Source organism: Rhinoraja longicauda, chromosome 31 (assembly GCF_053455715.1).
Source record: "Rhinoraja longicauda isolate Sanriku21f chromosome 31, sRhiLon1.1, whole genome shotgun sequence".
NCBI classification, from domain to species: Eukaryota; Metazoa; Chordata; class Chondrichthyes; order Rajiformes; family Arhynchobatidae; genus Rhinoraja; species Rhinoraja longicauda.
This window is the reverse complement of record NC_135983.1, coordinates 13,694,557-13,707,721: the sequence shown is the minus strand read 5'-3', so window position 1 is coordinate 13,707,721 and position 13,165 is coordinate 13,694,557. Positions and strand designations below refer to the sequence as shown.

The 13,165-nt window shown below is 43.1% G+C and overlaps 1 protein-coding gene across 4 annotated transcripts in view; it reads left to right on the top strand.

Annotated features, from left to right (window-relative positions):
- Positions 1-13,165, top strand: part of exd3 (exonuclease 3'-5' domain containing 3) — a 104,335-nt gene that overhangs the window by 39,628 nt on the left and 51,542 nt on the right. For all 4 annotated transcript variants that reach the window (XM_078426000.1, XM_078425997.1, XM_078425998.1 and 1 more), the window contains 2 exons: positions 7,914-7,987; positions 9,741-9,779. In XM_078426000.1, coding sequence (XP_078282126.1) covers positions 7,914-7,987; positions 9,741-9,779 — 113 coding nt within the window. The remainder of the gene's footprint in view (positions 1-7,913; positions 7,988-9,740; positions 9,780-13,165) is intronic.

Genomic DNA, 13,165 nt, shown 5'->3' with positions numbered 1-13,165 from the left:
TTACTCCTGATCTTGTACCATTAACACATTACCTATATTGTACAACTCCAGATACCCTCTACAAGTACAAATTACATATGGAACACCAGTTTCTAGAATTATAGAGCTGAATTTGATTTTATGAAAATTAGACTGCTGCACTGTAAAGTTTCACACATATTCCGGAACACTGACATTGACAGTGCCGATAAACTGTGCAGGAAATCTGCAGAAAGTGGGAATATTCAAGGTAGTTTCTAGTAATTGTCATTTAAAAGAGTATAGAGAACAGAAGTAAGGAGGCTTTTCTTGCAGCTGTATGGGAGCATAGTGAGATTGTGCCTGGATCACTGTGTACAACTTTAGTCTTGCTATTTTAGGGAAGAGGTATGCTTATCTTGGAAGAAATGCGGGGTGCATTCCCTGATCAAAATTATTAATGGGATTATTTTATAAAGAAAGATTAGTGGATTAAATCTATACCCTCTGGAGTTTAGAAGAGTAGTATTTGAACTTATTGAAAACTGTAAGATCTTGAGAAGACGTAACAGGGTACAAACGCTGTATGAAAACCAATTCCCTCAGATTCCCATTAAATCGCTTCCACTTCAACTTAAACCAATGCCCTCTTATTTTTGACGTTCTTACCATGGGAAAATAATTCTGACAATTTGTCGATCATTCTCATAATTTTATATGCTGCTTTCAGGTCATCCTTCAGCCTTCTTCACTCTAGGGTACACAAGCCCAGCCTGTTCAATCTCTCCTCGTAATTAAAAGCCTCCAATCCAGGCAATGTCCTGCTGTGTTTGTACTTCTCCAAAACCTCCCCATCATTCCGGTACTGTGGCAACCAGAACTCCACATTCTACTTCAAATGTGGCCTAACCAAAGCCGTATACAACTGCAACATGACTTGCCAACTTTTATTCTCAGTACTCCGACTGATCAATAGTCAATAGTCAATAGTCGTTTATTTGTTACATACACATAAATGTGTAGTAAAATGAAACATTACCCGCAGTTGAACAATAAGACCAATAAGATTAATCAATAAAAATGCAATAACACATACAATCACAACTAACACCAAACAAAAAGAAACATCCATCACAGTGAGTCTCCTCCAGTCCCTCCTCACTGTGATGGAAGGCCAGAATGTCTTTTTCTCTTCCTTGCCGTCTTGTCCCGCGGTCAGGCTGTTGGAGTTGCCACGTCGGGGCGGTCGGGGCTCCCGATATTGAAGCCCCCGCTGGGCGGTGAAAAAAAATCCCGCGGCCTATTTCAGGCCGCGCCGGATGGTGAAAGGTCCGTGGCGGGCCGACCCAAGCCCCGCGATTCGGGGCGGGCGAACACGTTGCCTCTGCCGCTGCCGGAGCTCCCGATGTCGGCCCCCATCCAGGGGCCTGCGGGCTTCCGACGTCCACGCGGCCCGCGCCGGAGCCTCCGGAGACGAGTCGCAGCCGTTCCCGCAGCATTCGCAGGCAGCCAGCGCCGCAGGTGGTGAGTCCGGACCGCGGGCTCTGCGAACCAGAGACCCAGGTGGTCCCAGGTGCATGGCCGGTGGTAGGCCGCAGCGGGAACGGAGACACGGCACAGAACAAAGGTCGCATCTCCGTTCTGGAGAGAGAATGTTACAGTTACAGTTCCCGTTCCCTCCCACCCCCCCCCCCCAAAACATAACATACAACACTACATCATATTAACACTACAATTGAGACAAAAACAACATAAAACACAAAAGACAGACGGACTGCAGGCAAGCCGCAGCTGCGACGGCAGCGCTGGCTCCTCCCTTGAAGGCAAACATACTGTAACATCCTTACCACCCATCCACTTGTGTTGCCACTTTCAGGGAGCTCTGGACTTTCACCCTAAGATCTGCCCTGTACATCAATGCTCCTAAGGGTCCTGCCATTTATTGTATACTTTTCTCACAGAATGCACCTCCTGACATTTGTCTGGATTAAACTCCATCCGCCATTTCTCTGCCCATATTTCCAACTGATTTATTATCTTGCTGCATCCTTTGGCAATTTTCCTCGTGGTCCACATTTTTGCCAATTTTCATGTCATCTACAAGCTGATGAATCAGCCCACCTACATTTTCATCCCAAACCATTAGGTCTCACCACTGATCCTCGTGGAACTCTGCTGGTCACAGACCTCCATTCAGAATAATACCCTTCCACCATTATCCTTTGTCTTCTATGACAAAGCCAGTTTTGAATCCAAAAATTTGAATTGTAAACCGAGTTCCATAGATTTCTGGGTATTAAGGGAATCAATGGCTATGTGGATAGTGCAGGAAAACTAGTCGTGGTCTTGCAGTTTTGAAAGGGCAGATGGTCTACTCCTAATACTTTCTTAAGGTCTTAGGATTTCCCGTGGCAAGCGATTTACTTGCTGACACCAGAAGGTCTTTTCATCATCTACAAGGCACAAAGTCAGGACCATGATAGAATATCTTCTTTGCATGAGTGCTGCTCCAACAATACAAGAGATCAACATCATACAAGACAAAGTTTCAATGGGATCCATCCGTCGCCCTATATATTCATTCACTTTATCATGGCCCAGCATAGCAGTAATGTGTGGGATTTACTCCGTGCAGTAAGGTTCCTCGCCTCAAGTACTCTGATAGCGCCTCCCAAAACTGTGACCTTGACCATCAAGAAGGACGAGAGCAACATTTGCGTGGAAATGCCATCATCTTCATGTTCGCTGCATCAATACCATTCAAACATGGAAATATACAACCATTCCTTCATGGTCACCGGGCTTAAATCCCGGAACTCCATTCCCAACACCTTCACCAGAAGGACTGCCGCTGTTCAAAAAGGTGGCTCATCTGGTCCATTGGTCTCGTTCTGCATCACAAATTCTTGGAAACAGCATAGGAAAGTAATATGTTTATCCAAGCTGTACACTTCTGTGTGTCCTTGGTTACTTTTTGTTGTCTGCTGTCTTTGTGGCCACAGTGCCCACTCTCTGCAGAGAAATAGAACTTTTGTTAACGGCACCTCCCTTCAGTGCAGAAAGGTGCAAACTACTTTAAGCATATTGGAATGTAGGTAATATTGGAATGCAATGTGTTCGAATTTGAGCTGATGCTGTACAACATTGGTAGTTCGTAGTTATCGGTATCATGTTTGAAGATAAATCTTTTCTGGTGTGTGTTTGAATCCCAATCTTTGCTGCTTGTGCTTTGCAATTCAGCTAGATGGCAGTGTGTCTTCTCCACAGCTGCTGGGTGACAATCCCAGGGCAATCTGAGCTCCCAGGTCCTCTCACTGAGCTCAAACTGGCCATTGTTGGGTCTTTTAATTGAATCACGTCTCAAGCTGGACAATGAACAAAGATCAGAATCACAGTTAGTTGGAAAGGTGTAGAAACTAGGATCAGCTCATTTCAGTCAAATCTGGAGAAACAGTGTGCACTTTCAAATTGATCATGATCTTTGCATTTCCCTACATGTGCGAGTAATAAGGGCATATTGAGAGCATTGAGACTAATAGAAGGCTGCTGGTGAAGTGTGTGCTACAATACCACAGCTGGATGTTGGTATTAAGGCTTCCATCTGGTTCCACTGCAGAAAGCTATGTATATCGGCCTCTCCATTCTTTTGGATTGGAGCGTTGTCACAATAAGGGGAGGTTGGACAAACTTGGATTGTTTTCTCTGGAGCGCCAGAGGCTAAGGGGGTGACCTGACTTTTTTCCTACAATTGTCAAATACCAGGAGGCATAGGTTTCAAGCAAGACATGCAAAGTTCAAAGCAGATTTGCAAGGCAAGTGAGTGGTAGATAATTTGAACATGCTGCCAGAGAGGTGGTGGAAGCAGATATCATAGCAATGTTTAAAAGGCATTTAGATACATGAAGAGGCAGGGAATAGAGAGGTACTGACCATGTGCAGACAGATGGGATTAGTTAGATTGGCATCATGGTTGTTGCAGACGGTGGACTGAAGGACCTGTTCCCATGCTGTACGTTTCTGTTCTTTGTTCTAAAATTGGGCTCACCATTTCACACATGGCCAGAGGACTTCTCATTCCACGGACAGGCAGGGCTGCCCATTCCATGCATGGACAGATGGCTGCCCCATCTATGCATGCACAGTGGGCCCATTCTATGCAGAGACCGTGGGGTCCCCGTCCTATGTACAGAATGTGGACTTTCCACCTTGCACATGAACAGTGGGTTCTCCATTGTATACAGCAACACTGGACTCTCCATTCCAGAGTTGCTATTGGGCGCTATATCTGTACGCATGTCCTCTGAGCTCTGTTCACTATATTTGGCATTTTAGCATATATCTCATGACATAGAAGTCCTTTGTTGGTCCTCGCGGCAATCTCATTCACCCACCAATTTCCTGGTAAACTGTTCTCTCTCATTTACCCATAAATTCCATCCTAATTCTCCTGCTACCTATGTAAACATGACATTTTATAGCAGGCAATTAACTTCCAACCAGCATGCCTTTAGGATGGGGGTGCAAGTCAGAGCACCCAGGAAAACCCACACAGGAATGAGGAGTATGTGCAAACTCAATGCAGGCAGCACCCAAAGACTAGATTGAACTAATGTCCCTGAATAAGAAACATAGAAACTAGTTGCAGGAGTAGGCCATTTGGCCCTTCAAGCCAGCACCGGCATTCAATATGATCATGGCTGATCATCCAATATCAGTACCCCGTTCCTGTTTTTTCCTCGTATCCTTTGATTCCGTTAGCCCTAAGAGGTAAATCTAACACTCTCTTGAAAACATCCAGTGAATTGGCCTCCACTGCGAATTCCACAGATTGACAACTCTCTGGGTGAAAAAGTTTTTCCTCAACTCAGTTTTAAATGGCCTACCTCTTATTCTTAAACTGTGACCCCTGGTTCTGAACTCCCCCAACATCAGGATTTTTTTTCCTGCATCTAGCCTGTCCAATCCCTTCGGAATTTTATATCAATAAGATCCCCTCTCATCCTTACAATACTCCAGGTGTAGTCTCACCAGGGCCCTGCACAACTGCAGTAGGACCAACATGCCATTTGCTTTCTTCACTGCCTGCTGTACATGCATGCTTAATTTTAGTGACTGATGTACAAGAACACCTAGGTCTTGTTGCACCTCCCCTTTTCCTAATCTGACACCATTCAGATAATAATCTGCCTTCTTATTCTTAGACTTGCCATTGTGCCCCTATGTCACCCTGAGTTCACCATGTATACCTGGGTGTGACCTGCTTTCAATTGTTCCTCAGGGAGTCACATTTCAACATCTACCCCGGGCCCAACTTTCAGCTCATCATATTTCTTAGAACATAGAAAAAGTCCATTTGGCCCATCAAGTCAATGGTTGCTGTAAGAGCAATCCCATCGAGCTCAGTTCCCCACCTCCCTATTTGCCTGTAACCTATTACTTGGCTATCAGCTCTCCTCTGATTCTTCTGCCATCCAGCTACATGGGCCCTGGGTTCTGCTTTCAAATGTAGTCTGAGCCTGCCTTCCTACTATACCCTAGGCAGTCTCTTTAGCTTGTGCTCCAAGGTCAGTTTTCCATATAAACACAGGCTTTGCTTTCAACATGCGTAGTAGCCACTTATTTTGTCTTATACCCTGGGTTCTGCTAAGTCTAGAAGAGATCATTCGAAGTCCAAAGGTCATAGCTGGTGAGGTAGTGGTTGGTGTGCAGTGTTCAAGAGACTCATGGCTGCTGAGAAGCTGTCCTTAAAACTGATGGTTACCTTTTTCAGGCTCCTATACATTCTTCCCAATGGTAACAACAAGGTGAGAGCATGACCAGGGTGGTGTTGATCTTTGATAATATTGGTTGCCATTTTGAGGTGGTACCTCTTATAGATTCCTTCAATGTTGAGAAGGTCAGTAACTGTCATGGACCGGGCAATGTCTCCACTTTCTGCACCAAGCACTGTTCTTCAGTGTTCAAGTTACCGAACCAGGCGTGATGCAACCTGTCAGTATGATCTCTACTGTACACTAGTAGAAGTTCGAAAGAGTATTCGGCGACATACTGAATCTCCTTAATTTTCCGAGCAGTAGAGGCATTTAAGAGCTTTCTTTGTGATTGCGTCAATGTGCTGGGTCCAGGACAGATCGTCATAGATGTGTACGCCCAGGAATTTGACGCTGTTGACTCTCTCCATCTCTGTCCTGTCAATGAGGACGGGTTTATTAATCGGGACAGGCAGCATCTCTGCAGAGAAGAAATGGGTGACGGGTCGGGACCCTTTTTCAGACCGGAAACATCATTCATTCCTTCTCTCCAGAGATGCTGCCTGTCCTGCTGAGTTACTCCAGCTTTTTGTGTCTATCTTTGGTTTAAATCAGCAGCTGCAGTTCCTTTTTACACAGGTTTATTAGTCCCTGGCTTTCCCTTCCTGAAGTCAACAATCAGCTCTTCAGTCTTGCTAATGTTGAGAGTAAGACTTGTTCCGGCAACATTCAATCAGATTGTCACCACATCTTCAGCTTCTCAGTCCCTGTCTATTGATCATTAAAACCTAGAAAAAACAGTCAGTGACATTGCCCAGAGAAGTCTGCTGAATGTTTATTTGAGAGTCGATGTGCCCCAGTGTTTCACACGAGCATCGAGTGATTGCAGTGCACTTTTAATCAGTTAGTGTATTGAGCATTGAATCAGTGACCAATGGCATTGTTTTGTGTTAAATTCTCCTATTCAATTTATATTTTTATGCTGCCAAATTCAATTCTTTTAACTGCATTTATAACAAAAGGGCTCTTGCAAACATGTTAAATGGTATTTAGAAACAGACCAACAGTAGCACATTTTCCTCACTTTCCTTTATGTTAGACTGGTGGGAAGTGATACAAAATGTAATAGAATTCAGAGCCAACTTGGTCCCTTAAGGATGAAGGGAAAGGCCAATAGATTGAAAGAATCCCAGCTGTAGCAGGATGTCACAGAGTCATAAAGCACAGAAACATTCACTGCAGCCCATCAAATGTGGCACTTATCAACGTTAATCCGACACCAATCCTAATTTATTCTCTTCCAAATCCCATCAACATAGTGCCACAACTGGTTGAGCTGTTGCCTCACAGTGCTGGAGACCCGGGTTCGATCCTGACCTCGGGTGCTGTCTGTGCAGAGTTTGCACATTCTCCCTGTGACCACGTGGGTTTTCTCTGGCTTCTCCAGTTTCCTCCCGCATCCCTAAGACGTGTGGGTTTGTAAGTTAATTGGTCTCTGTAAATTGCCCCTAGCCTGCAGAGAGTGGATGGGAAAGAGAAATAGCATAGAACTAGTGTGGATGGGTGATTGATGGTCGCTGTGGGCTCAGTGCAGGCCCAAAGGGCTTGTTTCCATGCTGCAGCTTTCAATCAATTTAATCAAATCCTCACATTCCGTGACACATTTGGGACAATTTAAAATATCCAATTAATTTACTAACTTGTATGGTTGAGATGTGGGAGAAATCAACGAACCCAGTTAGCCACAGGGAGAATGGGAAAAATTTCACACCGGTAGCAATGGAGATCAAAATGGAAACTGGGAGCTGGGAGGCAGCGGCTCTGTTAGCTGCACCACTGTGATGTCCTTATAATGAGTTGGAAAAATAAAAAGTAGTTTCTGGCAGCTATAGAGAAGTGAAAACTGGTAAGCCCCAGGGTAGTATAGAAAATGTATAGAAAGTCTCTTGGTTGAGAGCAGGAGAGGGAATAAATTTGCAATGATTCCTCCACAAAGACTCCTTGCACCCAGGAGCTGAAGACAGAAACAACAGTATAGCACTGGAAAGAATTAGCAGACTGATTGCTAAAACCAATTAGTTCAAATATATTCAGTTTGACTGTGGAATGGACAATAAATGGTGTTGGGGAATAAAATGAGAGGGAAGAGTGGGAGAAAATTTGAGGTGAAACACTAAAAAGATATTCTGTTCTTGCTACCCACAGAGCTCTGCCCAAATGTGGTGAATCAACATTGTTTGGCCTCTATCAAATACCTCTTACATAAACACTTTGTGGAGGTAAGTCCCATTTTACAAGTTGTGGGTGGTCTGAGCAAACATTTGAATTGTCCTGAATGCTTTACTCTATTGCTCTTTATAGGTGGCCTTAGTCTCTCTTTAAAAATTAAACTCTGGACAAATTCAGCGGGTCAAATTGCACCTGTGGGGCCTATTGGGTCAAGACCCTACATCAGGCCTCGAAACATCGACACACCTTTTACTTTCACAGATGGTACACTGAGTTCTTGCAACATTTTGTTTTTTTCTTCCAGATTCTCGCATCTGCAATCTCTTGTGTCTTCTCTCTGTGTCTTTATTATCTCTCTTTCTCACTCTGTCCCATTTTCTGGACTCAGTGTGTATCATTCACAATATCTACTGCTGTTACTTGCCTACACTACTCTGACGGAATCTCCCAACTCCATGATGTACAGGAGCTCTCAGCTCCTTAATGTACGGGGATGTGAGGGCTCTGATGAGTGACCATTTCCCTACAGAGCCTTTACTCAACTGCACCAAACTTCAGTGCAACAGCACCAGGTGTGACATTCTGCATCGTCTGATGGAAGACAGCTCCTTTCAGGCAGACCAAAATGCACTCTTGCACTTAAAAGCCTCCCAGAGAGCCCATTGCCTGCAAAAACACCAACTCCAATCATTTTTTGCAAGCTCCTATACTAACATCATCAAAGTTTGCCCGGCCTTAATTTAGAACTTTAATATGTGGTCCAGTTCTCCCCTTTTTCATAATTATTTAAAAACTAATCAAACTATGGTCACTAGTCCCAAAGTGCTCCCCGTTGATACCTCAGTCACTTGCCTTGCCCTTTCCCCCTAAATATTGCCTGAGTAAACTTTATGACCACACTAAACAGATTACACCTCATTTAAGTTTGTAGCACTATGCCGATCCCAGTCTAAATTAAAAAGTTAAAATCCCTTACTCTGCCAACCCTCTTGTTTTTGCAACTTTCCACAAACCCCTGCATACTTGTTCTTTAATTCCTGATGACAATTAGAGGCCCCTCTTGTTCAGTGTCAGCATGGTGATTATCCTTGTTTCTCGGCTCCACCCATAAACCATCACTGAATGATCCCTCAATAATTTAATCTCAGACCTTCTCCTTAATCAAAACTGCAGCTCCCCCTCTTCTCTTTCCTCTACCTCTATTCCGTCTGTATACTTGTACCATGGAACATTAAGCTCCAGCATCTGCTGTTCCTTGTTTCAACATTAAGCTGCCACTCCTGTCCCTCCCTTAGCAATGTTTTTATGTCTATATTATTCCAGTCCCCTGTACTTATCCATGCCCTGAGTTCAACTGCTTTACCGACAGGCCTCTTGCATTGAAATAAATGCAATTTACTCCAGCAAGTCTTCCCTCGCTCCCTGCCTGTCTTGTCTAGCAGGATGTTTGCTGCTTGTGTATCCTATTCCAACATTATCGGTTCTATATGCGTAATAAGAGGAGCAAGTAACCCTTTTTGCTTTTTACCCTTCTGATCTGATTGTTTCTGAATAGGTTCATTCAATTAGTTACAGAAGACATTTTGAGCTTTCTTTCAGTTTTGACTCAATCATATTACCTTGCTGATGATAATTTATAAATGGCGATTCATTTATACCCAGACTATTGGAGAGTATTGTAAAGCCCCTGTTTTCTGACTATGATGACATTTGGCAATGTCAGTATTGTCGGATGAGTAGTATTTTGTTAGGGAGGGTGATGTTGGAGATAGTAAGTGGCTTATTGTCTTTTTCTCCTCACAGAAAACTATAACTGAAGAGAATTGGGCTGAACACGTAGAGGTGAGTTTTCTTGTCTTCAATAGGCATCATACTCTTCAACAGGTCTTGTGGAATCTTTCAATATTTTAGCAGTGTTGATTCAGAGCTTGATGGGATTTATTGACACAACAACAGCGACGTATTTAAGGAATGCACTTTATATTGCAAGATAACAATGTGTTACACTACACGGCTTTTACACAACATCCCTCTTGCATTAAAGGGTAGCATTCTATTTGCTTTGCTAGTTTAGTTTAGGAATACAGCATGGAAACAAGCTCTTTGGCCACTAGCCACTCTTTTGAGCTTTCTATATATCTTTGCAGTGTCCATGCATATTTCTTACAAAGTCCCTTTGTGATTACTAAGCTCACCAGTGCTCTCTTTCTTCTTAATGATGATGTTCCAAACAGTTGATTTTGGTAAGCCTAAGGTTTGGCTGATGTCTCCAACAGTTGTACTTGTGCTTCTCAGTCTCATAATGGCTCCTTTGACTTTCATTGGCACAACTTTGGTCCTCATGTTGATAAACAGCAATAAAAGTTTCCAAAGGTGATGGAAAGACTGGGGGAAAGATTAGGCGCTGAGAGCTCTTTTATACTTGCATTAAGGAGGCATTTAAACACACCTGAGCATTTACAAACACCTGTGAAGCCATATGTCCCAAACATTATGGTGCCCTGAAATAGGGGGACTATGTATAAACACAGCTGTAATTTCTACATGGTGAAACCAAAATGTATAAAAATACCCTTTAATAAAATTTGACAATGTGCACTTTAACCACATGTGATATTTTCTATTACAAATCTCAATTGTGGGGTACAGAGGCAAATAAATAAATGATGGGTCTTTGACCCAAACATTAAGGAGGGCACTGCAAGCCTGAGTTTTGGGTAAATAATTAAAATACAGTGGAGGACAGCCAAGGTATTGATAAATAAAGCAAAAGCAGAATGCAAGAACAGGCTGCTGAAAAATTAAAAGCAGATTGTAAAAGTTTCTTTGGATGAAAAGATTAGCTAATGTTAATGTTGGTCAGTTACTGATTAATTCTTGTATGGCTGGTTTGACTTATGGGAGATTATGTTGACCAGGCCTGTATTCTTTCTGGTTTAGAACAATGGGAACTGATGTCATTAAAACGTACTAAATTCTTTTGGGGTTTGATACGATAGATATGAAGTTGATTCTCTGCCTCACTGGGGTGTCTGGAGCCAGGAGCGTCAAAGAGCCATAAAGCAAGGAAACAGGCCATTTGGCACATTACATCCATAACGATCTGCGGGTGCCGATGCACATTAATCCAATCTTCCAGCACTTGGCCCATTGCCGTCTGTGCTTAGGGGGTATAAAGGCTTGTCTGGACACTTAAATGTTGTCAATGCCTTTGCTTGCACTGTTCTCTTGCAGGTGCTCACCATTCCCTGGACGAGAAAGGTACCCTTGTCCTCGGATGAAAAGAAATTGCTTTACCAAGAGAAATTTTGAACTGTTTGGAATATTCTGCCCGAGGGAACTGTGGAGGCTCAATCACTTAGTATGCTTTCAAGGCAGAGATCAATCTTTTTTTAGGTATTAAGTGACCCAGTATGTGGCATTAGTACAGGGAAATGATGATCTGTTTGCATGACGAAGCAGGCCTGAAGGGCCTCCTGCTATTATTTCTCTCATGCCTCCTGCTATGGATTTTCTATTATTATTGAAATGCTTTTAGTGGCTTCTGCCATGACGACTTATGTAAAATATTTATTCAAGGTCTCTGCCATTCCCTTATTTCCCATAATTAATTGCCTAATTGCATTCCCTAAGGACCAACATTTACGTTTGCTGTCCCTTTTTGCATAACGATAGAATCTCTCAATAACAGTTTGTGTGTTTTGCTAGTTGACTCTCAAAATATTTTTTTTCTCCCACTTGATTATATGTTAGTCATCCTTTGATTTCTAAAATTTCCCATTCTTCTCACTGCCATGAATTATTATATCACTTCCTTTCAATTAAATACAGTGCTATATTTCTGTTGTTCGCCACAAATGGATCATCCTTCAAGTTGATCCATCATTTTTCAACAGAATAAATTTTCCTTGAGAATTATGAAATGTGTATTTAAACACCTGCCATGGCTTATCTTCAATGCTGCTAAATAAATTTGTAGTGGCCTTTATTTAAATTGACAAACATAATTTTAGATCTAAGCAGAAATAGAAAATGGTAGAAGCATTCAGCAGGTCAAGCATTAGCAATACGGAGAGAAACGGAGTGGTCATAATTAATTTTCAATTGTACCTTCATATTTCCTGTGCTTCTGCTCTTGCCCGCTCTCCTCCCAGACTGAATGAGGGTAAAGTTTCCTTCATCCTCACCTTCCACATTCAATGGATTTTTAGTTTCCATCATCTCTCACTGGATTCCACCACCATACACATCTTCCCTCCCCTTTCAACAAGCAGTAATTTCTGGTCCACTCTCCCATCTCCACACCTACTCCCCTTCCCGTAGCACTTTCCCATATAACTGTGAGGGATTCACAAATGTGTCCTTTTACCTTGTCCCTTCCCGCTATCCAGGCATCCAAATTGTCCTTCTGTGGAAAGCAATGATTCACTTGCACTTCTAATCGAGGGCATTCGGTGTTGACAATGAAATTTCTACATTGGAGCAACCACATGTAGAAGGGGTAACCACATAGCAGTAAACTGCTATTCAGTCTGCCACGGTGACCCAAAGCTTCTAGTTGCCAGCCTCTTTCATTCTCCTTCACACTTCAAGAGTTAAGAGTGTTTTATTGTTGTATGTACCGACAGCAGAACAATGTAATTCTTACTTGCAGCAGCATAACAGGTCTATATACCAATGACTGTTCATAGTTCAGAGTCTAGTTAATGTTTTGTAGTGCTCAATAGCCAGATAATTGTTGGGAAGAAACTATTCTTGAATCAGGTGGTCACGGCTTTCAGACTCTTCTACCTTCTTCCCGATGGTCAGGGTGAAATGAGAGCATGGCCAGGGTGGCGTGGGTCTTTGATGATGCCGGCTGCCTTTTTGAGGCAGCGCCTCCTATAGATCTCTTTAATGGTTCGGTCAGTATGGTTGAGCTAGATAGAGATCTTAAGGATAGCGGAGTCAGGGGGTATGGGGAGAAGGCAGGAACGGGGTACTGATTGAGAATGATCAGCCATGATCACATTGAATGGCGGTGCTGGCTCGAAGGGCTGAAAGGCCTCCTCCTGCACCTATTGTCTATTGTCTATTGTCTATAGTATCTGCGACAGACCAGGCGATATCCACCACTTTTTGTAATCATCTTCCAATCTGGGCCCTCTGTCTGTAGCCTTTCGGAGGGCCTACACTTGATTTCTTGCCTCATTCACTCTTGTTCCTTCTCACGATGTCTGTTACATTCC